This window comes from Pangasianodon hypophthalmus, chromosome 10 (assembly GCF_027358585.1).
Source record: "Pangasianodon hypophthalmus isolate fPanHyp1 chromosome 10, fPanHyp1.pri, whole genome shotgun sequence".
In the NCBI taxonomy this organism is placed as follows: Eukaryota; Metazoa; Chordata; class Actinopteri; order Siluriformes; family Pangasiidae; genus Pangasianodon; species Pangasianodon hypophthalmus.
Genome location: NC_069719.1, coordinates 11,176,208 through 11,201,339, shown reverse-complemented (window position 1 = coordinate 11,201,339; position 25,132 = coordinate 11,176,208). Strand labels below are relative to the sequence as shown.

At 39.8% G+C, this 25,132-nt stretch overlaps 3 protein-coding genes across 4 annotated transcripts in view; all 3 read right to left on the bottom strand.

Moving 5' to 3' along the window:
* Nucleotides 1–1,881: 1,881 nt before the first annotated feature.
* Nucleotides 1,882–6,117, bottom strand: gjd2b (gap junction protein delta 2b). Its single transcript, XM_026934233.3, has 2 exons — nt 5,296–6,117; nt 1,882–4,848 (listed from the first exon to the last, which is right to left on the bottom strand). The coding sequence occupies exons 1-2, from the start codon at nt 5,364–5,366 to the stop codon at nt 4,005–4,007; spliced, it is 915 nt and encodes a 304-aa protein (XP_026790034.1). The 5' UTR covers nt 5,367–6,117; the 3' UTR covers nt 1,882–4,004.
* Nucleotides 6,118–6,917: 800 nt separating this feature from the next.
* Nucleotides 6,918–10,717, bottom strand: LOC113538705 (actin, alpha cardiac muscle 1). The gene is made up of 7 exons (XM_026933985.3): nt 10,583–10,717; nt 10,113–10,251; nt 8,680–9,004; nt 8,435–8,596; nt 8,158–8,349; nt 7,382–7,563; nt 6,918–7,305 (listed from the first exon to the last, which is right to left on the bottom strand). The coding sequence occupies exons 2-7, from the start codon at nt 10,239–10,241 to the stop codon at nt 7,162–7,164; spliced, it is 1,134 nt and encodes a 377-aa protein (XP_026789786.1). The 5' UTR covers nt 10,242–10,251; nt 10,583–10,717; the 3' UTR covers nt 6,918–7,161.
* A 6,771-nt stretch (nt 10,718–17,488) lies between these two features.
* aqr (aquarius intron-binding spliceosomal factor) overlaps nt 17,489–25,132 on the bottom strand; it is a 39,562-nt gene continuing 31,918 nt past the window's right edge. Inside the window, exons 33-36 of one of the 2 annotated variants that reach the window (XM_026934158.3) lie at nt 23,100–23,185; nt 21,295–21,460; nt 19,931–20,044; nt 17,489–17,945 (exon numbers count right to left, since the gene is read on the bottom strand). In XM_026934158.3, coding sequence (XP_026789959.2) covers nt 17,679–17,945; nt 19,931–20,044; nt 21,295–21,460; nt 23,100–23,185 — 633 coding nt within the window. In that variant the 3' untranslated portion in view covers nt 17,489–17,678. Of the gene's footprint in view, nt 17,949–19,930; nt 20,045–21,294; nt 21,461–23,099; nt 23,186–25,132 lie in introns of both variants that reach the window. The other variant, XM_026934157.3, reaches the window with a different exon arrangement.

The following is a 25,132-nucleotide window of genomic DNA, read 5'->3' as shown; positions in this document are numbered from 1 at the left end:
CCTGAGTTATTACTTACTGAGGATAAACACACCCCAGTCTGTGTTTAGCAGCAGCTGAATTTTGCCATGTGAGTGAGTGATGCTCTATAGTGCTCATGGTGTGACTAAACTGTAAGCAGAATAATTTTTTATAACACCTGGCTTTGTGGATCAAAATGAGCATTCAGCATTTTCTTCTATCTGCATGTTTCCTTTCACTGCAGTCCTCTGAAGAAGAAGAATTAAGCCTCATCTGCTTCTGAGCATGTGTGTTCTTTTCAGATGAGGAGGTTTATTTTAGGACAGATTGTTTTTAGCTGTAAGATTTAATGGTGTTTATTGTGTTAATGATGATAGAATCAGTAGTTTTCCGAGATACAAGAGCTACATGCTTTTAATGTTGTAAAATAAATGAAAATTAAATGTCAAATTAGATGGGCTGAGTTGTTCCATACGGTGACTTTCTACAAGAGCTAAAATCAGTTGTCCATAAAGCATTTAGATAATATCATCTGATAAATGATGAATTACTGTGAATATTAATATTAATAATGCTTCAGCAGAAGAGTTGAAAAGTAGATATTTATCAGTGTTCTTAATATCTTCACTTATATTACAGTAATATTTGAGATAAGAGCACATTTGTGCTGGTTGGAAATCTACCAGTGCATGACAAAAACCAATTTCTGCTGTTTTCTCAACATAAAAGATTGAATATCGGAGTGCAGGATTGTGAAAACATAGTGGCTCAATAAAGTACTATAGACTTTAGAAAACAATCTGCTCTATTACAATGTAAATAGAAATTCAAAGTATTAAAAGTAACTGGATATATTATTTTTATGTTTTATGTTAACTAAGTCTTATATAACTATGTTGTATCGCAGTGTTTTCAAATGAGAAATGACCTTCATTGTTGTTCCAACTGCATTTCAGGGTTTTAAAAAAGCCAATTTCTCAATTCACTACCTGCCTTAAGCCTCAACGTCTCATTTCAGCATGTTACATTCAATATTATAATAATAAAAAGAATTACAATTTAGCTGTGTCTACATTAGATTTATGACCATCAAAAATCTGGGGTGTTGATGGACAACATTGAGCACTGACTACAAAACTGTCCTTTAGTAGGAAAAGTAAGAAAATTGTAAAAGGACAATTTATATGTTTATATGTGTTGTTAGATCTTTCCCCTCCAGCATGTAATACATGTGAAAAATCATTTCGTGTCCATGCTCTTACATGTAAATCATTATATTATTTGTATTTCTTTTTTGAGCCATAAACCATAACTATGCAATAAACCATAGCCATCATGTTTTAAGAATAATTTATAGTAAATGGGCAAATAAGAAGATTGATAAGTTCACACATTTATATAAGGGCGTGGTAGTAGAAAGATATAAATAGATTGAGCATTGCAGATTTCAAACTGTGATAGATAGATAGATAGATAGATAGATAGATAGATAGATAGATTCACAGGTCTCCTATTTGCTTATCATATCTTATTTTAAATGTAGTTCCTTTATTTTATTAATTAATCACTAAATTAGTCCCTTGGATTTTTTTTCCCTAGTGTTTTATGCACGTGGAAAATTCAAGTAAAACTGACGAATATGATTGGAAATGATGATGTTTTAAGATGTTTGTATCTTTTAATATCACCCTTGGGTGATATTATTTTCAGTGCTTTGTTAATGTCCTGAGCACAGTTTGGTCTATCAGTATGGATGCAGAAAAGCAGGGTAGCACAAGTACTGTATATGTAGCCAGAATGAATATTGCCGCAATCTTACCACATACAGACACAGAGGGAGGGAGGGGAGAGAGAGAGAAGGAGGGGGAAGGAGGGAGGTAGAGAGAGGGAGGGGGAAAGAGACATGCTCAGATATTTAGATATTTTCACATTCAGCAGGGAAGGTTTTTTATTAAAGCTTCTTTTTTCTTTTGGATTGCATACACAATCACAATGTGCTCAGTTCAGTGACATCTCGGTTTAGAGGTGTGTGGACTCTCACGACAGTTTATCAGTAAAGTCTGTGTGTATCTCACTGATTCAAGATGAATGCAGTCTTGGAATGTTGGTCATAGGACAGAAAGGGGAGGAGAGAAAAAGGCTGAGTGTTGCATTGCACTGTCCGGCCGATCAGGCACATTACACTTTTCTTCCCTGTAGCATTGTTTATGAGTTAATCACTGAGCTTTGGAAACATGTAACATCTCTTCGGAGTTGAAGATTGATGTGAGAGTTACCAGCTCCTCCATCTTCAGTCTTGCATTGCAGGGTCATTTATGGCAGATGCTGCAGTGAGCGAGTCCCCAGATCATCCTTGATGCTCAGTCCCCACACTGCGGTCAACTTTTACTTAATGTTTCTATTTTCTCCTGACCTTCAGGAAGAGTGAATATCTGAAGACACTACATTGTGATATTTCTTATGCAACGAATAAAGACAGGAACAGAAAAGGGGGGAAAAGACCAACTCCCAAGCAAAAGCAGCCGAGACCCCGCAATTCCTCGACGACATCCTAATGCTCTCTAATATGCTTTCTTAAACATGCAGCTCTTTACTTGACCTTAGAATTCAAACGGTATAAAAAGTCCTGATAACTGGAAAATACTGAGTGTGAAATTTTGGATAGACTCAATCAAAATAGTTCTCAGGTCACAGCTATGAAGCGCATTCGGAATAGATGGAAACAAACCTTATTTAAATATATGAAATCCCTAACATTACTGACAAGGGTGAGATTTCAGTCAAATCAGTTTTCATACCTCATACTGACACTTAATGCAGCACATTTCTTTCTCAGTGCCTGAGAGAGACGCATGCCAGGTCACAGAGAGATGCAGAGAAAGCCTCAGGGCTCCAGACGGCTGTGCTGTGGCTTTATTTCACTTATTTGCTCTGATGAAAATATTCTTTTTCTTATTTTCCTGGGTTACACAGACAGCTGATAGGTGGAAAAAATGTAGCACCAGAGGAAGTTCTCATTGTCCATATTTTGTTTTTCCGTTATATAATATATAATTTGTTATAAAATATGTGTGCTATCATTTTTTGTGATCACTTATTATGGAATAAAGAGATTACTGTGTACAAAAAAAGACCAGCACTTTGTTTATTTTTCGGTCATTTTTTTCGGTTTCAAGTTAAAAGAGAAAAATGCCGAATAACCTTTTTTTTTTTTTTTTTTTTTTTTTTGATTTAAATCACAACGAATAGAGTTCAAGCAAACCTGGGCGGTGTTTAGCAATCCGAGCAAGGAATCCGCTTTCATAAGGTCTATAATAATAATTATTCTTATTAGAGATTTATATATATATATCTGTATGTATACATATGCGTCTTATGTACAAGTATGGCACTTAATTACACGAAAGAAATAAGAAGACCTGACAGATGAAAGCCATGGGCGCTCTGGTGGGATGAAACTGAAGGGAAGGGTTTGCAGTAAATCCACTGCAGCTCTGGAATGGTTACATACATTAAGGTCAGCGGTGCAACACAGGCAACGAAAAGAAAACGTGTATTATATATTATATGTAGTTTTTAAAAAAAAAAAAAAAAAAAAAAAAACTAATTCGTCCCACAGACTTTTCCATCTGATTTGATTTTATAGGCTGAATGAGGATTTAGTCATCTGCTGTGCGTTGTATAGCTAAAATGTACTGATGTTTGGGGAAAAGCCGGTGGACAGTCGCTTAAAAACACCGTTAACGGCGCGATGAGAGATGTGCGTGGCCCGGGTGGTAGCTTCATTTAGTGCAAAACGCATTTACTCTCTTCAAGTACAACTAAGCGGCCCGCAGGAGAGTAAATGCGCGGTGTACTCTGTCCTTGTGCTCCAAACGGCACGGAGAAAAGACGCATCAGCGCAAACGTGTCAGCCATCCTCCACGCCGTCCTTACAGGACTAGAAAACAAAAAAATGACCCACTCCTTTAACTGATGACACGTTATAGCGGCGAGCAGAGTCGTCCATCTGGTCCATGTGTGCTGGATACTTGGACATACAGAGCTACACGTAGGCAGAGTCACTGGACTGAGTGCGGCCGAAATTCGGCACGCTGAGGCGGGGCAGGTCCTTGTTTCTGATCTCGTAGATGGACTTTCTTCGGGCCTGCACTCCCCTTACGGCCGTTTTGATTTTCCTCCAGCCCAGATGATTGAGCTCGGCCAGATTGAGTACCACGCAGAAGCCGCTGACGGCAAACATGAAGACGAGGAAGACCGTTTTCTCCGTGGGCCTGGACACGTAGCACTCGACCTCCTTAATGCACGGGTACCGGTCGCACTCGTACACGGCGGGCACATTGAATCCGTACAGGAAGTACTGGCCCACTAGGAAGCCGATTTCCAGGGCGTTTCTGAAAACCACCTGGATGATGTAAAACCTGGAGATGCCCTCCTGGCGCCTCATTTTGGACTTGGCAGTCCGCAAGCTCGCGTTGGGCATTTCTTTGACCTCCAGGCAGTCGGGCTCGGCCTCTTTAGTGGAGTTCTCAGCGTTCTGCAGAACCCCGTTCCCGATCGTGTTCTTTATCTTTTTGCTGTCCTCCCGCTTCAGTGAGTCCTGGTCCTTATCCACGGTGAGATACACGGTGGAGTAGCGGCGGTCCTTCTGTTTTGCAGACTGATGAACCGAGTAGGTGATGAAGCAAAGGCTCGGGGTGCAGACCATGATGATCTGAAACACCCAGTATCTTATGTGTGAGATTGGGAAGGCCTTGTCGTAGCACGCTTGGTTACAGCCCGGCTGTAAAGCGTTACACACAAACATTGTCTGCTCGTCGTCGTAAACTGTCTCTCCAACTATGGCTACGATTAGAATCCGGAAGATCACCACCACTGTTAGTAGGATCCTAAGAGCATACAAGCAAATACAAAAAAAAAGTAGAAAATGTTTAAGGGTCTGACCTTTATGATGGATTTAAAATGAGTGTTATTACTGGTGAAATGAGAGTGATGTGGAAAGCGGACAGCAGCAGGAGGGCTGGGAGCTGTCCAGTGCTGAACCTGAAGCGCGCTGACTGCTGTGCGCCTGCAACTCACCGCTCAGGTGGCCAGGGTGGATTTCATTTTTAATTCACTAAAATACCGTCTGGTATAGTTATGCATTAAATAAAGGGTTATTTACAACAAATTTAAATTGAGCTTTTTTTATTTTAAAAGAAGTGAAGTGGGCTGCAGCGCCCTTCTTTGCGCACGCCCAGTGAATGATGTACACTATTATACCAGCTCCAAACCCCTAGTTTTAAATGAAATGATACTCACTCTCACCGACAAATATGCATGACTTTTTGGCTTACCTTCCTATCATAGTAGAGTGCTGCTGGACAGCAGCCTCTAGGAGCCTCTCGAGTATGGTCCATTCCCCCATTTCTGTTCATTCGGAGACGAGAGCGCACAGCACTTCTCACTCAATCCGCGGGAAAAAAGAAAGACACTAGACTATTTCCTTTTTATTGTCCAATGGGCCCGATTTTATCTGCAGAAATCATTGATCACGGTCCTTCCTGCGCCGTGGCCAGTCGCTCTGCCAGGGGATCACCGGGCGATCCTACTTTTACTTGTCTTCCAGTGCGAAGTGCTGATTAATATATGAGCCCTCCTATTTTCGATCCTCAGATCAAGTTGATAGGTGGCGCGGTGTGTGACTGGTGGGAGGATGGATTTAATGCCTCGCCACTGCTAATCTCCCTTAAGTAGTTCTTCCTGCGTCACGGGGCACATAGGACTGCGAAAAGCTGTCCAAATACAAAACAGTTCTTATTGGCAATAACTCTGTGGAGGTGAAGCGCAGGAATGGTGAGGCGCGTTGAGCTCTGCAGGAGCACCAGGTAGAAGAACAGAGTTTTGCACAGTGGTGCTGAAACTAAATAGAGTCAAGGATGCAGAGGGGGTGGCCAGTGAACTCTTATTGGCTTAAACACAGGATGTGTCCTATTTTTTTTCTCCAAGTCATACTTGTTGCTATCACGACCACGAGCGCCTCCCCTGAGGAATTCCCCGTCCTCTTGGATTGTACCTCTCTAAGCTGTTATCTCTGTTTTCACTGCGACCATTTCTACTGCTTTTTAAGCAGCTACCGCGAGCGGCTCAGCGCGACGAGCTCGGAGACTCTAATCGCTTTATCGCCTTGCTGTGGATAAAAATAGGAACGTCATCTCCGGCCCCGCCCTTTGTTTCACCCTCAAACCCTGCACGATCACACCCAAATGTATTCACACTGGACTATTTTAAGGTACAGATACACGTATCGGAAAATCCTTTAAAGATTGATTTGCAGGTATCTTGGGTCATTGCCCCAGATGTGCACGTGCATGTCACACCCTCAGAAAAAAAGGGTACGAACTGTACCTGCCCCTGTCCCTGGCATGGTGCCCTCAGAGGTACACATTTCTGTTCTTTTAATATGTTGCTTTTACCTACAACAACGTGCATGTAGTGTTCCTTTAACGCTTTACTCTAAACTAATTATATAGTCCATTTATGTACCGTCATTTTATAAGGCATGCTTTTCCAGATGAAAGCTACAGAAGATGTGCTCTTAAGGGTTCAACCCCAGTGACAAGAGAAGGTACAGTTTAGTACACTTTTTTCTGAGAGTGTAGAATTTTGTAGAAAAATGGAAGGTCAGAGAGAAGCCTTATAGGATATGAATGTGTGATTTTGGTTTGGGATTATCTTCATTAGGGCATACTGAATGCAAACACCACTGACAGAATATGATCAAATAGAAACTACTTCTGTATGAATCTGATATCAGGGCAGTAAGAGTGTGAGTGAAGACAGCTGTTTACTGGAAATTGGTTTTCCTTAATAAAAAGAATTTTCATTAGATGACTTTATGCCTGGTATATTTTGTTATAGCCTTCCAGTGAACTCCCCACAAGTTAGAATTTTTGTTTCATTTTTTAATACATAAAGAAATGTATACAATACATATATTCATGTCCTCCTTGTTGGTGTAGCCTATGGAGTGCCATAAGCTACTCCAAATCCCAGCAGATTTCATTTAAACACACAATAAATCCAGATCATTGTTTAATAGGGAACCTGTACCTATAAATCCAGTGCAACATAAAATGGCGCTTGTGTCTCTAAATAATGCATTCTTGAGTAATTGTGAAGGTGACTGAGTGTAGCAGTGGAGATGGTCAATGCAGTGATGTTTAAAAGCACTTTCGGTGGACAATGGAGGGTCCAGCCTCATCATACTCCTGTTTACTGATCCACATCTGCTGGAAGGTGGAGAGAGAGGCCAAGATGGAGCCTCCAATCCAAACAGAGTACTTGCGCTCAGGAGGAGCAATTATCTAAAACAAACAGAAGAGTCAGGTGTATACAGTCCATAGAATAGAATAGAATAGAATATTATAGAATAAAAATTACCTTAATTTTCATTGTGCTAGGGGCGAGGGCTGTGATTTCCTTCTGCATGCGGTCAGCAATACCAGGATACATGGTGGTGCCACCAGAGAGGACATTGTTTGCATACAGATCCTTACGGATGTCAATATCACATTTCATAATACTGTTGTACGTTGTTTCATGAATTCCAGCAGACTCCATACCTGTGGCAATAAAAAGTGAACAGTTTAGTGATTATAAACAAAAGAAAGAATCCGTGCCCCATGACCAGTGGGTTTTAGGCACACAGCCAAAAAGTTATTGTTCTTTATCTTACACAGCCCTAAGCATATAACAGTTAACATTTCTTACATCCTCAGGTGTGAATTAAATATTCACAGCTAGGCTATTCTGGTCCTCCTAACATCTATTAGCTGTGTTCCTATTCTTTAAGAAGGTCTGATTTGAGGATTGGACCTGACAGTGTGCTACAATATACAAATTATATACACACTTCTGGGAACTAATCATTATAATGATCAGCAAGTCTGAGCCGCATGTCACAATCCACAAAAATGGAAACCCATCTCAGAGCAATGCAATAGTCCCAGGCAATTTATATGATTATATGTGGTTCTTCTTTATCATGTCTTACTATTAGATGAAAGTAACAGCACACTAGGTTTAATGAGACACCTTGTTTGAAATTTTTGGTGACATGACTTTAAAATGGCCTCATCGTGTTTTTTTCTATAAGGTATTATTTGTTTATCATTCAGTGATTGGTGCATATTGTGCAGATTGCATGCAGAATGTACCTATAAAAGAAGGCTGGAAGAGAGTCTCGGGACAGCGGAATCTTTCGTTTCCGATGGTGATCACCTGTCCATCAGGCAGCTCATAGCTCTTTTCCAAAGAGGAGGAGGAGGCAGCTGTAGCCATCTCATTCTCAAAATCCAATGCCACATAACATAGCTTCTCCTTAATGTCCCGCACAATCTCACGTTCAGCTGCAGAATACGTTGTAATAGTTGGGTCTCTTCATGCAAAATCTGGATATATGACCTGATGCAACATTCCTGATATAATGCGTACCTGTTGTTACAAAGGAGTAGCCACGCTCAGTGAGGATTTTCATAAGGTAGTCTGTGAGGTCCCGACCAGCCAGATCCAGTCTCATGATGGCATGAGGAAGAGCGTAACCCTCATAAATGGGCACATTGTGGGTCACACCATCACCCGAGTCAAGCACGATACCTAGAAGAGCATGTATTTTATGAACTTAAGCTTACTCGAGGGCACAGCAACGGCTACGAAACTCAATCTGACCCGAGTCTAACCTGTTGTGCGGCCGGAAGCGTAGAGGGAGAGCACGGCTTGGATAGCCACATACATGGCAGGAACATTAAAGGTCTCAAACATGATCTGTGTCATCTTCTCTCGGTTGGCCTTGGGGTTGAGAGGAGCCTCAGTTAGCAGGGTCGGGTGCTCCTCGGGTGCCACACGCAGCTCGTTGTAGAATGTGTGGTGCCAGATCTTTTCCATATCATCCCAGTTGGTGATGATGCCATGCTCAATGGGGTACTTCAGGGTCAGGATGCCTCTCTTACTCTGAGCCTCATCACCCACATAGGAATCTTTTTGTCCCATACCGACCATGACGCCCTAGAAGGCGATAGAAGTGATTCAGTTCGTGCTCATTCATATAACCGTGGGCTGTCAGTTAGTACAACAATGAACTCTACACAGAAAAGTAAATTAATACAATAGCAACAACAATACACTAAACTGAAGACTTGATAAGTCACATGTACTGATTTTACACTAACCAAGCTTGCATTTCTAACGTTCTCTGCACTTTAAAAATTTGCTGGATAACACAATTTGGGTCAATTTGGAAACCTACCACTGACGCCAATATGGACTGACCCAGCCTGGGGTGTTTTAATGCACCAAGGTCGGGTTAGGATGCTGACCCTGGGTGTTTTTGTGGGTAAAAATGACAAAAAAAAATTGCTGGGCACTAGTTACAGTGTGTGTGTGTGAGTGTGTGTGTGTGTGTGAGAGTATGTGCGTGTGTCACATGAACAGCATTTTTTTTACTCAACTACAACATGCTAACTTGATATCATATCCATTTACATTTTGAAATCATGAGTGACAAATATCAAAACCATAATTGAAATGAACTTCTGAGTTCACTTTATAGAGAAAGTGTGAGGCAATTTTTAACTAGCTAGAAGTAACACTAATAGTTAATGTTAACTGTAAATATGATGTTGAATCTAATCTTTAAAATTTTCTTAGAAACAATACGAAATTGTTTAATATATTACAGCATGCCAACTCCAGCTGTATTTTCCTCTTGTGCATTTTTTGCCAGCAGGCTAACATTGGCTAGCCAAACTCCATGCTGAAAAGTTATTTCGATATAAGCTTGAAAGATTCGACTAAATTATAAATTAAGTTAAATGTAAACAAAACTGCATTTCTTGTAGTTACGGCCGATTTCTGTTCTCGACAGGCACAGTGGAAATTTCCAGAAAATGAATCTAGACACAAGGCGCCTGTTCCCTTTCAGGTCCGCATGCTACAGTGTGACTCCCCATTATCAACCTGACACAAGCTAAACTCTGAGCTGTAAAAATAACCCAGCATTTATCAGTGGAATTTATAGTATTAACAATGTAACCGTGTGAGATATACAAGTAAGACTGATCAGCTATAAGCAAGACTTATAAATCTGAAGAACAATAATGAAGGTAAACTTTACCTGATGACGTGGGCGACCGACGATGGATGGGAATACCGCTCTTGGTGCGTCATCTCCAGCGAAGCCGCTTTTCACCAACCCAGAGCCGTTATCACACACCAGAGCTGTAGTCTCCTCATCATCACACATGTTGGACAGTCTAACATAGTCAGAAACATTCATTAACAATAACATTTAAACATGATCACAGCTGTTGATGACTCCATGAATTCAAAACTTTTTCATTAAATACACAATTACAGGAAAACAGTACAAAACGATGACTTGATTTTTTTCTTGTGTTGTATTACTTTTTCTAACCAGTTATTGTCAGTGAGTTAAGCTACTAATTCCACTTTGCACTGTTAGTGTTAGTTTTAGGGTTTGAACATAATGTTGGTTGTTAGTTTGTTTTAACAGAACTGACAGAAAAGACGCACAGGTGATTAAAAGTCTCATTAAGCACGTGTGCACTGCGCATGCGCACTCACCAGATCAGCACAGGCAGAGGGGCTGTGTGCAGGAGTGTGAAGGCTCCTCTTTATACCAGGCAGTGGGACACACTTCTTGGCCAGTTGTCCTTATTTGGTCGATGCCTGTGCCATTAGAAGGTGTGTGACACTTTGAATGGGATGGGGATTGGGACGGGGATGGGGACGGGGATGGGGATGGGAGGGAGGGTGTTTACACTTGTGTCCCTTTTATGGCATGCTGTGTTAACTCCATCTGCATGTGTGGTCCAAAATGACAAAAGGGGCTCAGCCTGTTGTCTTGCCATGTCAATAACACACTTTTTAAAGCCTTTTGTTGTGGCTTGTGTTGTCCAAGATTGTAATACATCATTGATGTTGGGCTATTAATCACTTTATTTATGCTAATTTAAGGTTAGCATAACTGTAACAGTATTTAGTGGGTCTGCATAATTGTAATTGTTGTAATTGAGTGGAATCTTTCTGCTTGAAACTATAAGCCTATACTGTAGTTATGTCATATCTGAAGTAGTTTTTTCTATATAAACTTGTTTATAGGAGACAAAACAAATTTCTAGAAGAAGGAACACTGAATTTGTAGTATGTTGTATGAATAGATGTATACAGGGCTGAAGAACATATGAGGTTCTTTCTCAGCTTTATATTTCATGGCCATGGCTGTTTATGACAGACAAGGAGTATCACTGTTCTTCAAGGTTGACCTCTCTTACTTTTTTGTTTTGGTTATACTTTTGACCTGACTTACTAACATTTTGAACAAAGCAGGTTCTAATTTTGTGATGATCTATAATAGCTTAAGAATGACAAAGAAATGCTCTACCTAGAACTCTAAAGGGTTCAACTGTGTGTCCCTCTGAAGAAACCCTTAAAAGAAGATAGATCCATTAATAATCCAAAGGGCCCATGTGGAACCAGAGGTAAACATTTTATTGTGTTTTGCTCAAACCGTTCCCATCCTTGTCCTTTAATCCCATCCTGTTTCCCATCCTTGTCCTTTATTTACTTAACATACTATTTTTTATGCTATAGCTATACTTACAAATGTTATGGATACATATTGTAGATAAATACTGTGAATGTCCTTTCTACCATATATACATGTAGTGCCATCACTGATGATTATCTTCTGGGAACAGCAATTTAAATATGAATATTATATGCCAGTGCACAGTTAGTTCCACTGTGTTATCATATGTCCTGATCTGTGGGTTTCACATCCCAAGTTTCTCATTCACTTCTTTAATATGTCAAGACAGTACATAATGTAAACACACACTGCATATACATTATGTAAATATAACTGCAGGACAGAGATGCATGCCACTCCTATTCACTGGGCCATTCATAATGATCACTATATTGATACATATATATTTGACACATTTTAAAGCTGTAAGAGATTCTGGGGACAGAATAGGCAAGAACATACCATTGTTATTTAAACACATGTACACAGGAAGTCAATCCCATTTGAAGTCAGTGTGCTGACTCATGTATGTACTTATACCACTGTCTGGCGCTGCAGTCAGTCCTGAGATTCCCTGAGCCAGCAGTACAGGAGAGTCCACTCCCTGTCCGGTGTGTGAGAGCCAAATTAGAAAAGCGGTATGGGGTTAATTGGATGCTTGGCATTCCATGTCCTCTCTGCAAATCCCCCACATATCAGCTCAGCAAGATAGGCGGACCTGTTTCCTCTCTCCATCTCACACTGACATAGAATATTTCCAGCCTGGGCCCAATCTCAGCTAATGTCACACATGCATCCTCCATGTCCCACTGTGTCCTCTCTGCCATGCCTGCCCACCGCCAGCTTTGCTTTACAGTCAGGGAAGTGGAAAGAAAACAAGCACAAGCCTGAAACTAAACTAGATTTAGGCCAGTATGATTTGTGCCTGAACACGTGCGGTCTAACTAAGTCTCATTTTGCAGTCTCATAAATATTGCATTTCAAATTTTGTGCAACAGCTATATATTTTCCTCAAAGATTAGGCCTTACTGTTCCATTTGAAAGAATTATTGTCACTCGGTACATCAGTCAATAGTGAGAAAATGAGGTTAAACAGCACTTTGGAATGATCATGAAATATGCATGAATCAAAATGAATGGTTTAATCTACAAATGTCAAGTGGTGCTCATATTTGTTGCTTCATATTCAAGGATATCCTGGATAAGTCAGAAGGGGGATTTGGAAGCTAGGAAGCTGTAAGTGGTCTTAAAATAGACGGCAGTAACTTATCATAATAACGCATGAACTTTGCTTTCATAACTTTCGTTAAAAAGTACTAAAATGGCTTTAATCATGGATATAACCACAGTATAATATATCAATCACATATTAAACCTTGTTGAATATGCTATACATGCAAAAACATTAGCAAGCTGGGTAACACTTTATTGTGCATACATTCCATTTGGTATATATTTTCTAAAGTAATGCTGGAGAATATATGAAAGGCTTATGTCAAAACTCAGGAGTTTTGTGACCTGTTACATGAAAGACAGAAGAGAGAGCAACACTTGATTATATTTATGGGTAGGTCGATCGAGATCTGGTTGTTTATCCTGCAGATTAATCTTTCCTTCTTCAGCAGATCCGTAACTCTTTGAGAAAGTTGTAGATGGTATACACAATGCTTCATATCAGTTTTATAAATGCAAATTTGATTACCACTTGAGTTTGGGGGCATTAAAATAATTCATTTTGCTGACATATACAGGCTTCATAAATAAGTGAAGTTGCATTGGAATGATGCTTCATAATAGTTTTGAATGCAAATCGACCAACACCACTTCAGTTGAAGAGCATTCAATTTTCAGTGCTCGTATACAAAGTACTTACAGCAAATACACATCCCAAAAGATACAATGACAGGACAATATTTCAGAAAAGTCAAAATAATAGCTTCCAAGATATGGTTAAAATGACAGCTACAACAGTCTAAAACAGTCCAGCCTTAATGTAAATTGAAGGCTCTTGCATGTAACAACAAAGCAACTTTTATGCAATCTCTCATATTTTGATATAAGCCTTACAGAAGTCATCCAGTATTGCTTTATAAAAGATTTATGCAATGCTTGTGCATATCTTATGAAGGCCCAAAGTTGGTACCCATCAAATAACATGTTTATAATTCATGTAATCAATTGGAGAGAGAACTGTTTTGAATCAAAAGCTGAAATAGTGAGGGCTGTTGTGATGTTAAAATGTCCTGAGATCCTGCTTTCTACCCTCAGCCTCTAGGGGGTGTGAGTGAGCACACTCAGCAAGACAGTAAAATAAGAGTAAAATAAGTAACAGACAGAATACTTCAAATGTTCACAGAAATTCTCTTAAGTCTGGGACCAGCAAGATAAAATATATTTATCCTAACAAGCTTTCCATCACAAAATGCATTACATTTTAGCTAGAGTTTTTAAAGAGAGATAAGGTTCCACCTTCCCTACTAGTTTTTGTAAATTTAAATTCTCTGAAAATGACACTTTTTGAAGACTCATGTTTGTCAAAAACCTTTATGAGAACTATTTCAACACTTCTCAATTTGGGATGAGATTAATTTTGTATCAGGGTAACAAGAAACCTCAGCAAATCCTCAAATATATAAAAAGTGACATTGCTAACAAGTTTCTGCTTTCCTCTTTTTCTGTCCTCTCCGATCCTATTTTCTCTCTTACTTTTTTCTGAGGAGGAACTCTAAAAGGATGTGCTTAAATTTGGTAGTTGTACTTAAACTGTAAGTCAACAGAAGCTTTTAGGGAAAAGGAAGGATCCTCTAGGGTTATTTGGATTGTTACAGGCTCTTAACTTTTAATAATGTTTCTGCTTGAACTCTCCCTGAGTCCTTTACACTTCAATATTTACCCATTTTTTGAGCATCAAAAATGGCTTAAAACTATATTTACTTTAATTTTATTAACATCTCTGGTGAGTAGGTAGTTGTCCATATATATATATGAAGTATACAATACAATATATATATGAAGTAAACAATCTAGTTAAGTGCAATAATTACAATTCTGTAATTATTCCTGTTATAATTCATCACAGTATAATATAAATTTGCTGAGCCTTTAAACAATTTTAATCTCTATTGGAAGTGGTGTTTCTTATTAAAAACAATAAAAGGTGAGTGATAATGCTACATCCTCAGCACATGGGTGTGCCATGTCTCATGTTCTGGGCACACGTCCTGCCCAGGTTGGCTCCTGCCATCAGGAGATCTGTTAGGCGGTCAAAGCCGAGGCAGGCGGTCAGGGGGGCGAAGAGGCCATACAGCCCTCCAAGGAAGATACTGAGCGGCCAACCAATCAATAGCAGCACAATCAGCCACACTACTGCCCAAAAACAGGAGCCTGCCATCCTAGACAGTAGAGAGCAGGAAGTTTATTATACATATACATGCTGATAATTATGTCAGTGTCACATTCCAGTGTGTATTATTTAAGAAAGAAATCTTTACTGTGACATAATGAAATCAACGCTTAGTGTGATGTGTAATCATAGATGTATTCAACTTTCATTTCCATGACTGTGCACTTAGAGGATACTGTTTGCTCCTTGGATTTTCAGTCAGCATTTAAGGTTAGGACTATGCAACAATCCTGGGGAAAACCATTTTCTTCAGAATTACAATCTTTTCTTGCCAAATGGATTGTTTACTGAATTTTCTGAATTTTTTTATGGGACTCTGACTCATAACATTGCTCTTAGTGTTTTTTGGCACTCTAGCCTGCAGACATCTGTAACTTGTACAATTACTCATTGCTTTATGCTCACTGAGATTGTGCTGAGTGTTTCAAGCCATTTGTCCAAACTGTATTTCTACTAAACCCTAGCACATATGAAGTGTGTCTTTTTGAAAGGAAGAGGAGAGTAGAGCGAGTTAGACTGTGGTAATGTATATTGTCTGTTGACTTGTCAAAACCTAGCAAATCAGATGTCAAAACCTAGCAAATCAGATGTCAAAACCTAGCAAATTTGACTAGCAAATCAGATGTCAACCAGTAGACTAACACAAGACAACTGTCTAATTCTGGAGTAACATGGGCCGTAGTTTATAATGTGTATAACAAACACTTGCTAGGTATCTGGACAAATCAAGTAAAATGGACTGACACTGTGGGAAATCTAATCCCACTTCTGCTACGTAACTATGCAGGTGATTAAAATGCTTAGATTACAATAGCTCATAATACTTTGTAACAAGAACTGTGTTATTACGCTAACAGAAGCCACTGTTCTACATGTTCCTTCAATACCCTGGTTAAGGATGTTGTATGGCTCCAACGACACACACCTGCACAATGGCCTTCAGATAGAAGGATGCATTAAGTATAGGTTTTTGGAGTGTTCAGTGTTCTCCATCACAAGCACAGCAATTACAGGTCCACAGCCTGGCTGGGTTATTAATATTACAGTCGCTGCTGCTGCCTAAGCCCTATGTGGGGGAACAGAGTGCATGCAGTGTTCATAATCAAATTGTGTGTCGACATTGCCTGAGGGTGGTGAGGCCTTGCTTCTTTTTTTCCCCTCATTCATTCAGTTTTCTTCCACTTTTCCTGGTGGGGACGCAGTGGCAACAAGCTGAGACTGTCAGTTCATACTTTTCTATCCCTAGCCACACATTCCAGCTCCTCATAGACGTTCCCAAGCCAACTGTGTGAAATAATCTCTCCAGCAGGTTCTGCGTCTGTGTCCAGTGGGACGTGCCTGATACTGTTCCACTAGTGCCCAACCTCCTTAATCAATGGCTCCTGTCATATGCTGAATCCCAGCAACCCTGCAGAGGAACCTAATATCCACCATATGTACTTGTGACCTTATTTTTTTCAGTCACTACTCACAGCTCATGACAATAGGTGAGGATGGGGAACAGAGAGCCTGACCCACAAACTGACCTCTTGCTCTGCCACCACAGTCTGGCACAACAACTAACACTGCTGCTGCTGAACCGATCTGTTAGTCAATCTCGCACTCTCTTTTCCATTACTTGTGGTTTCAAAAGCAAAACAACACGAAACAATATATGTCCAGAGCATAAAAGCTGTGGCGAGTAGCACTGCTTGAATGATAAATGGCATGTGGTCATCAGCTGACATGTTGTGACAATCCTGTTTTGTCAGCAGAAGTGATGCAAGAGCCTGTAGTCTTGAGGTACTCATGCTTCTCAGTCATGTGCACTGGTTAAAAAAAAAAAAAACTCCACCCAAAAAAACACCATATGTGGTAAATCATAAAACTAGTGAATCATTAAAACACCATGCCACTGTATTCATGGATGCACTTCATGTTGAACAACCCTCAGTAACCTTTCATGTAATAAACTCAGGATATAAACACAGTACTTGACTACATTTCAACCAGGTATATGTGAATGTGCAACACTGTCAGGACAAAGAAACAAAGCAATCAAGAAAAAAGAAAATAATACAAACCTCTTTGAAGGTCTTTCTTGGGTTTACAGTTCTCCTCTAAGAGGATTCCTCAAGTCCTTGTGTTTGGAGGAAAGGTAATTCCTAAGTTAAAGACTGATCCCTGTCTCGCAGTCTCTGCTTACAAATGGCTAACTGGCTCTGTGTATGTGAACCCTGGCAACAAAGTCCTTCTGCTTAACACTAATTTGTAGGAAGCAGTGGACATGCACTTGGGGAGGAGTGAAGAGAAAAATGTACTGCATTATGGAGGAGGAAGACTTTTAGGGAAGTTGCAAAAGGCATGCATTTATACACAACGGTATTAACAGCAAAAAGTGATAAATATACACCCAAGCAGGAAGTTTATAAAGAGAAGTAGGCTGCATGTATGAGAATTCTAAAATAAAAAAAAAAAAATAATAATAATAATAATTAAAAAAAAAAAAACAGGAAAAACTTTTTTCAGTCACAGAAAAAAACACAAGAATTAAATGTAGATTTAACTACTTTAATTTTATTACAAAATGATGTTCATTTGTTATAAATGTTTTCTTACAAAAGGCAATTATTTTCAAGAAACCAAATCAAGGTGAAGTAAAAAGGAAAAATAAAAACTAATCACATGCTGGTGGATGGTGCAGTGGATCCTGGCCACCAGAGGTGTGGTGTGTGGGTGGATTTGCTTTAGGACTCGTCCTCCTCACTGTCTCCGCTGTCACTGTCTCTACCTGGGTGTTCAGGCATTTTAGCATGTTCCTCTGTGTGCTGCTCTTCCACACCAGACTCCTGCTCCATCTTCATCTCAGACTCCTCCTGCTCAGCCTTGTTTATAGTCACACCTTCTTTGCTCTCTCCTTCAGGCTGACTGTCTTTTTCCTCTTCTTCGTCCCTCATATTCACGTCAGATTCTTCCTCTGTCGTCACCTGCCTTGGGGGTGGGAGAATCTGCTGCTGCTGCACAAAGACAAAGAAAAACATTACTATTTGGAAGTTCATTGGATATGGATGAATATACTCTAGTATGCTGCAAATAAATTTAGTGCTCAGCTCTGTATATATAAATATGTCTCTTATCTGCTAGGAGGTTGCCCATATTTTCCTCATGGTTACTCGTATTACACTAGTGTGTATTACTGTTCATAGGTATTGAGATCATTTGTAGTTTAACTGTCTGCTTTGTTAATAGTGTGTATGGCACTTGTGGTCAAATACTGTAAAATTAGTTCTGCGGCTCTTATACTGCTGTCAGATCCTTTGTCAAATATATTGGATTACACTCTTATGTGTAAATTGTTTTCATCCACGAAATGAAAAAAATGTATTTTACTGTGTAGAAAATCTAACTGTCCAACACCCACTTTTCCAACAAGTGTGACCATATGAGGTCTGGCAAAACAAATTTCACTGTTTAAATACTACTTCAGGGGTGGACAAATTTGGCCATTTGGCCAGAAACCAAATTGACTACGCAGAAGCAGAAGCCTTTATTTGTCACATATACAGTACAGCACAGTGAAATTCTTTTCTTCACATATCCCATTAAAGTTGGCATTAGTTCACATTAAAGTTGGGTTCAGAGCACAGGGTCTGCCATGATACAGAGCAGAGAGGGTTAAGGGCCTTGCTCAAGGGCCCAACAGTGGCAGCTTGGCAGTACTGGGGCTTCAACCCCTGACCTTCTGATCAGTAACCCAGAGCCTTAACCACTGAGCCACCACTGCCTGCTAAAAATATGCTAAAAATATACAGTATGTGTAGCTAGTTATCTATTTATTACCTTAAGTGCATCAATAGACTAAGACATAGGTTCTGAACCTTGGGGTTGCAAGCCTACTTGGCATCATCTTAAATGCGGATTGGATTTTTACCAACCATGATGCATAGTTCTATGCATATGAATGTGACTTATGGAATATTTATAAATAATTGAATCTGTAGCTTATTATTATTAAAATTTCATTAGCCTTCATTCAATTTGGAGCTCCGCTTAAGCTCATTTTACACCAGACCACCTTGTCCAACATGCTACCATGTTAATAAAAGTGGCTTTTACACCAGACACTGGTAGCGCAGAGTGGCTATTTAAAAATAATATATATATATTTGCATGTCAGGGTCATGGTTTCTAGCTAGAAACATGACAAAATACAATATTAATGCTATATGTTGTACTGTATGCTAATAATCTAAACATTTTAATCTGTAGTCTACTATAACAGTGCTCTGGTGACAGTTAAAATCCAAATTCTGTCAAAGGATTTCAGTTTCAGCAGTGTTTCTCCAAACCTGCATTTTCCTGATTCTGAAAAGAATAATTCTGGAAAAAAAAAAAATTCAGTAGCACGGAGGGTTGTGGTCTGCTCAGGCTAGTGATTTGTCCATGCCTCTATTTAATTTTTTTTAAATAAAATTGAGATACTTGAAGGCAAATAATGAATATTTGGATGTTTAACCTGGAAAGATGTGCAACTGTTGACTGATGTAGGAAAAGGTTATGTTATATTTGCATAATTAAAAAAAAAAATTTAATTAATAAAACATTTGTGTTATATTTATATACTTGCTCCACACTCTGCCTACACTGATGGACGTGTCTCGCTGCTTCTGGTGTAAAATGGCTTTAACAGGCCACACTGACTAACAGCAGCTCTAAAACTGATGCTTTGCTCTGGTGTGGGAGTTGGAGAGCAGAGGGGTGACATGAGCCTGAGCTCACTCCACACTTTAGCACAGCAGGTCTTCATTAGCAGCAATTTATCTCTCATTCAAAACACTGCATTCATGCTCATTGCTTAAGTTTCAGCATGATCATGCAGCATGATTCTATTACAGCTGATCTAACTGTGTTATTCAACTAAAAAGAAAGCAGATGGCGTTGTGATGAATAATACATAATAGAGTGTTTGGAAAAGGAAAGGAGACAGTGACGTGCTTACCTGTCTGTACTGCTGGGTTCTCTGGATCATATGCATGTACATATTGTAGACCAGGTTGGCCATCTCAGGCATGTTCTGTACTACCTGATCAGGTTCGTTCGAGCGCTCCTCAGTCTGTAAGGAAAGACAGAGACAGGGAGGAAGCTTTTACGTCAGTTTCCATGAAATTATTTTCCTAGTTTTCACTGTGCTGTACGTATTTACTAACTACTTTCTGTCTTTGCACAGTACAGGACAGGAACAGACATCTAGTGCATTCATTTGACCCACACAGGAAAAATGAATATTCTGTAAGTGTCCTTGGAATTGTAGTGTCTGCTATTCAGCACAGCAATTTAATAACACAATGACATCCATTTTTAGAGGCCACTAATATGCATTTATGAATAATTCAATAATTCTTGAATCTAGACAACTCTACACATTCACTATAGAGGTACAGAAAAACAGCATGTACTAAATGCGTTTTTTAGTATGCATGAATAATCAGAGTTTCTTGGACTACAGGTCTGTTTGAATTGGCCAACTAAACTCTAAGGAAAGTGAGTAGGCTGTATGTATGTGTATGTATGTATATATGTGTGTGTGTGTGTGTGTGTGTGTGTGTGTGTGTGTGTGTGTGTGTAGAACAGGGCCTGCCAGACCTCCTCACACACATTGCTACAGTGAATATAAAAAGTCTTATAGAAATTGCAGGTTTTTGTGCTGTAAATCATTTAAGACATGGTGTTCATGAAATGCAACCAGATGGTTGTAGGTTTTTCAATATTTTTCCCTGAATAATTATCTATTTATATATTTTCTCTTGAACTTCTTTGGTTTCAGGAGTGCATTCAAGATGGACAAGAGGTGTCTGATTTCTATCAGACAGGTGTCTATCTTGATTTCTGGTTTCACACTGATAAGGTTGTTTAGAGTTTTTATATGTATGTGCTCACACTGACCAGGCAGTGGCCATCTCACACCAGTACACCTGCTGTTACAGCAGTGGCCTTCACTTTAACTTGACCTTTGTACGAGGCTATATTTTTAGGCTACACCTCTCATTAAATATTGTACATGTGGTAGGGTAAATAAAGATTGAATATGTTGAAACCGCGCGGAGGCTGGATTCTAATATTAGGATTCTAAATCATTACTGTTCCACAATTGTATACTATAAAGTCAAACAGTACTGAGTGTGTTGAGTTGTGTTCAGTATGAGCATATTGTCTATAGAGCCCATGATTACAGCGTTTGATTTTAGTATAAGGCTTAAGTAATTCTTTGGTTATGTTATTCTACATTGACTAAATGGCCTTGGACAACTTGACGGTATGACTGTCACTGTTAATCTTTCTACATGTGCAGGCGTGTGTACTCACGGAGGTGTAGTACTCTTGAGGTCGAATGTGCAGTTGCAGTGGCTGCGCAGTCAGCTGATTGAAGGCAGGCGTCAGCTCAAAGCAGTTCTGGAAAAGGGAGACCCGAGCAAAGATGTAGAGGCCCAGCCTGGCTCTGGACATAGCTACCACTAAACGCCGCACATCTCTGTACACATAAGGTAAAGGTGGGAGAAACAAAAGAAAAAGGCAATGTACAGGAATGCAAGTGAGGAGGAAAGAGAGAAAAGACAGACAATTACAGGATTAGATGCATTTGATACTTTCCACAGTTGGGGGTAGTTAGCCTTTCCTAATGATAAGAGCATGCTCAATAAAAGATGTTTTACAGGCTGGAGTGTGAGTCGTCATTAATGAAACCAATCTGGTTCAATTGGAAAACGGCTGATAAGGCACTTCGTGGTGCAATGAGTTCAGACTATAAATCTTTTATCATCACACACTACTCTTTTCTTCAGTACTGGCTTCACTTCTGCATCTCCTCACAGCCTCAAACACACAGTATGAAACACACAAACAAGAGTGTAGGGATAGGGAGAAAGTGCAATATTATCTTTGAGAGTTGTCTGTGTATGAGAGAATGTGAGGAGAGGAGACTGTCACAAACAGGGGTCAACTACGGAAATAGTGCTCATGAAAAAAAATCAATCAGACTGTAATCAAATCTCATGCTGTCCACTCAGCAGCATCACAGTAGCAAACGTCATCAATGAAAGGGAAGAATTTGATATAGATGTAAAGCATGTTATCCACTAAGATCAGATGTTGAATGTGTATGCATGTCTGTAGAGGGTCCACTTCTGGCAGGCATCAGAGCTATATTATCTGCATCTTCATACTAGTATTAATACAGAGGTATAAAGTGTATGCCAAAGGAGTGCAGCATGAATCAGTTCTTTTCCAATTATTAATAGATGACTGGAGGAAATATCAAGAATGAATCAAATGGAAACCATTCTACAAAGACTTCATAAAAGCCACAACCAAAACTAAAACCGCAGTACCTTTCACTCATTCAAGTTGACTAAAATAGAGAAAAGAAAAAAAAACTTTTGCTCTTTAGCATGGCTGCAGGTCCATCAGTCCAAACTAAAAAGAATGCACTACCTCAGACTTTAAGTGGAAACCCAAAAGATGGATTGAATTAGGCCAATATGTATCAGAGGAAAAGCAGTGTTGAGAGGACTGACAGTAAACGGTTTTACTTCAGCTCGGCATGTTTCTGAAGACGATTATAGTCTTCTAGTGCTTTTAAGGACATTAAGCTAGCAGAGCACAGATACAAAGCCATAACTTATTCATTAGGCTAAAACTCCATTTCCAGGCTGCAGGTTCAGCGTGCTGTGCTGAGCCTGTCTCAGTGCTCAACAGTAAACACACCAGAAGACAGCACTAATTCTTCCACTGAAAAAAAAAATACTGTGGCAGACTTCAGATGTTTATTACATATGCAACACATTAAAGTAGGAGTCATGAGTATTACATAGCTGAATGTAAATCAAAAGGCTTTTCTGTCACTTACACACAAACACACACACACACACACACACTAATGAACACACTTATTATAAGAGGTATTAAGAGCCAGGGCTTTGATCGTGAAGCCTTGCATTGCTTGTTATTTCACCACAATCATTCAGTACATGTTCCTCACAGTAATTCTGCTCATATCAGCCCTCTCCCATAACAGTTCTGACTCTGCATGGGGTAACAAGTGTGTGTGTGTGTGTGTGGGTCACATGACAGCACTAAAACTCAGCAATTGTGTGCAAAACCAAAATGCTTACCTCAGATGTCCTACAGCTTTGGTGCGCACCAGAGAGAGGATGATGTAGTCATTCTGCTGACCCTGAAACCTGTCCACTGTTGTTACCTACAAAAGAACATCCCGGGGTTTTATTTATTTATTTATTTTTTTAAATGCAGGCTGTGCTGTTCTTGGTTACCCGTTTTTTTTTCTTCTTTTTTTTTTTTTTTTAGTTGCTAAATAGGATTTAGTTTTTTTTTTTTTTTTTTCGCAAAAATGGCTGTGGCTTGCAGCTATGGGTATACTAAGACACACTGAGGCAGGCAAGAACCTTAGACGGTTATTTATCTGTTTATGTGCACCTGAGTTTTCATGATTGGCTTTTCAATGCGATCATGAAAACATACTTAGGGAAATTAAGGAAAAAGGTAAAAGAAACCAGGCAGGTAAACTAATTCCCTTTTAATAAAACGCCAAAAAGAAGCAAATTTGAAACACAGTTTTCAACTCTGTACAGTAATGCTCCAAGCTGCTATACTGCACAGACTCTATCACACTCACACTCACTCAAACACACACACACACACACACAACTGATAGAAGAGAGAGAAGCTGCTGCAGGCTGATAAAATCATTGTAGGCTATCAGAGCACAGTAGTGCTGGCTGCTTCTGTCTGATCAGGGCGTGATAAACAGAAAAATGTGACCCTACTAAAGTGCTCCCTGACAAATGGGCAGCACCTTTAAATAAATCTCAGCCTTGAACTATTTCCAGACATTCAGTCCACTGAGACAATCTACTGCTGGGCCCTTTCGGTGGACAAAGGAAAAAAATAAATAAATAAACTGAGGGGGGGGAAGAGAGGGCCATCTATTTACAGCTCTCTGTTGCTATACAGAACAGGTGCAGCACCGCGAGCAACAATATGCCACTTTACAATAGCAGGAAGCAGTGAGATCTGTAGGTTTAGACAGGCCATTTCAGCACTCTGTGGTTCCTTCTCCAAACATTGCCTCAGATGCCCTGCTTTTCTGAACCATCAACCACAGAGCTTGGCTCAGGCAGCCATTCCCTACCCCTGAGGACCCGCCTTCAGAAACATGATGGACTAGATATGCCATGTGGTTATGTCCAAAATGCTTTGCCCTGCTTTTCTCCAGCTGGCGCAGCATGGCAGGGCATTTTATTATTCACCTTCAGTGAGTTCTGTAACACTGTGGATTATATTCTGCTCAAGGGCTTGGGGAATCCATGACTAACCTCAAACTTAAGCCAGCACATGATGGGTCAAAGTGCAATACCACTGAACCGCAGCTCAGCCAGAACCTGCTGATGAGTAAAGGTGCTCCAGAAGGAGTCCATGAGAGCAGAACACACTGATACTACAGGCTGCTTCCTCTCATTAGCACCCTCAGCCTGGGACTGGAGTGGGTGATGCCTCTCAGCAGATGGTCACTGAAGTGAAACATTTATTGGTCGGTCTCCAGCAGTGACAAAGTCTGCTTTGGCCTGTCAAATTTATGATGTGCAGACTTAAATGAGAATCATTGAGAATGTCCTATTTTAGCAAACTCTGATTTAACAGTTTCTGCAAATGTGTTATTCCTCCAGAATAGGTGTCTCTGTTCTTCTGCTATTCTTGACTATATAAGCTTCGTACCTGCCTTATTGCTCGCTGTGTGTGTATGTATCTGTTATGTGTGTGGCTGAGTTCTGAATTTAATTCAACCTGCACCCACATTAATGCAATTTTTCATCAAAAGGCCTCTTAACAAAGTAAGAGCTTGAGTGGTCATGGGGAAAGCACAGAAGATATTAAAATAAACAATCCTCCCAGCAGTAAGCAGCTGAAAGCCATATACATATTTCCACACACTGAGCGCCTGCATGTATATGTAAATGTGGTGTTGTTTTCCTCTGAAGCTGCATGCAGTGTGTGCTCAGTGCTCCTCTCTTCTCTAGAGCTTGTCTAGAGTCTAATAATAATCTGCTTTGCAAAATTATGTTTGTTACTCTCTTTCTTCTTGTCTCTAATTAGAGTGCTTGCAGCAGACTTCTGAAATGACATTTGT

What these genes read in the sequence shown, in the direction of transcription:
- gjd2b (XM_026934233.3), bottom strand. Translation starts at nt 5,366, where the DNA reads ATGGGGGAATGGACCATACTCGAGAGGCTCCTAGAGGCTGCTGTCCAG. An exon ending in CACTCTACTATGATAGGAAG is followed by an intron (nt 4,849 to 5,295) that starts GTAAGCCAAAAA and finishes GTATGCTCTTAG; the next exon opens with GATCCTACTAACAGTGGTGG.
- LOC113538705 (XM_026933985.3), bottom strand. Translation starts at nt 10,241, where the DNA reads ATGTGTGATGATGAGGAGACTACAGCTCTGGTGTGTGATAACGGCTCT. An exon ending in CGCTTCCGGCCGCACAACAG is followed by an intron (nt 8,597 to 8,679) that starts GTTAGACTCGGG and finishes ATGCTCTTCTAG; the next exon opens with GTATCGTGCTTGACTCGGGT. An exon ending in CTTCCAGCCTTCTTTTATAG is followed by an intron (nt 7,564 to 8,157) that starts GTACATTCTGCA and finishes TTATTGCCACAG; the next exon opens with GTATGGAGTCTGCTGGAATT.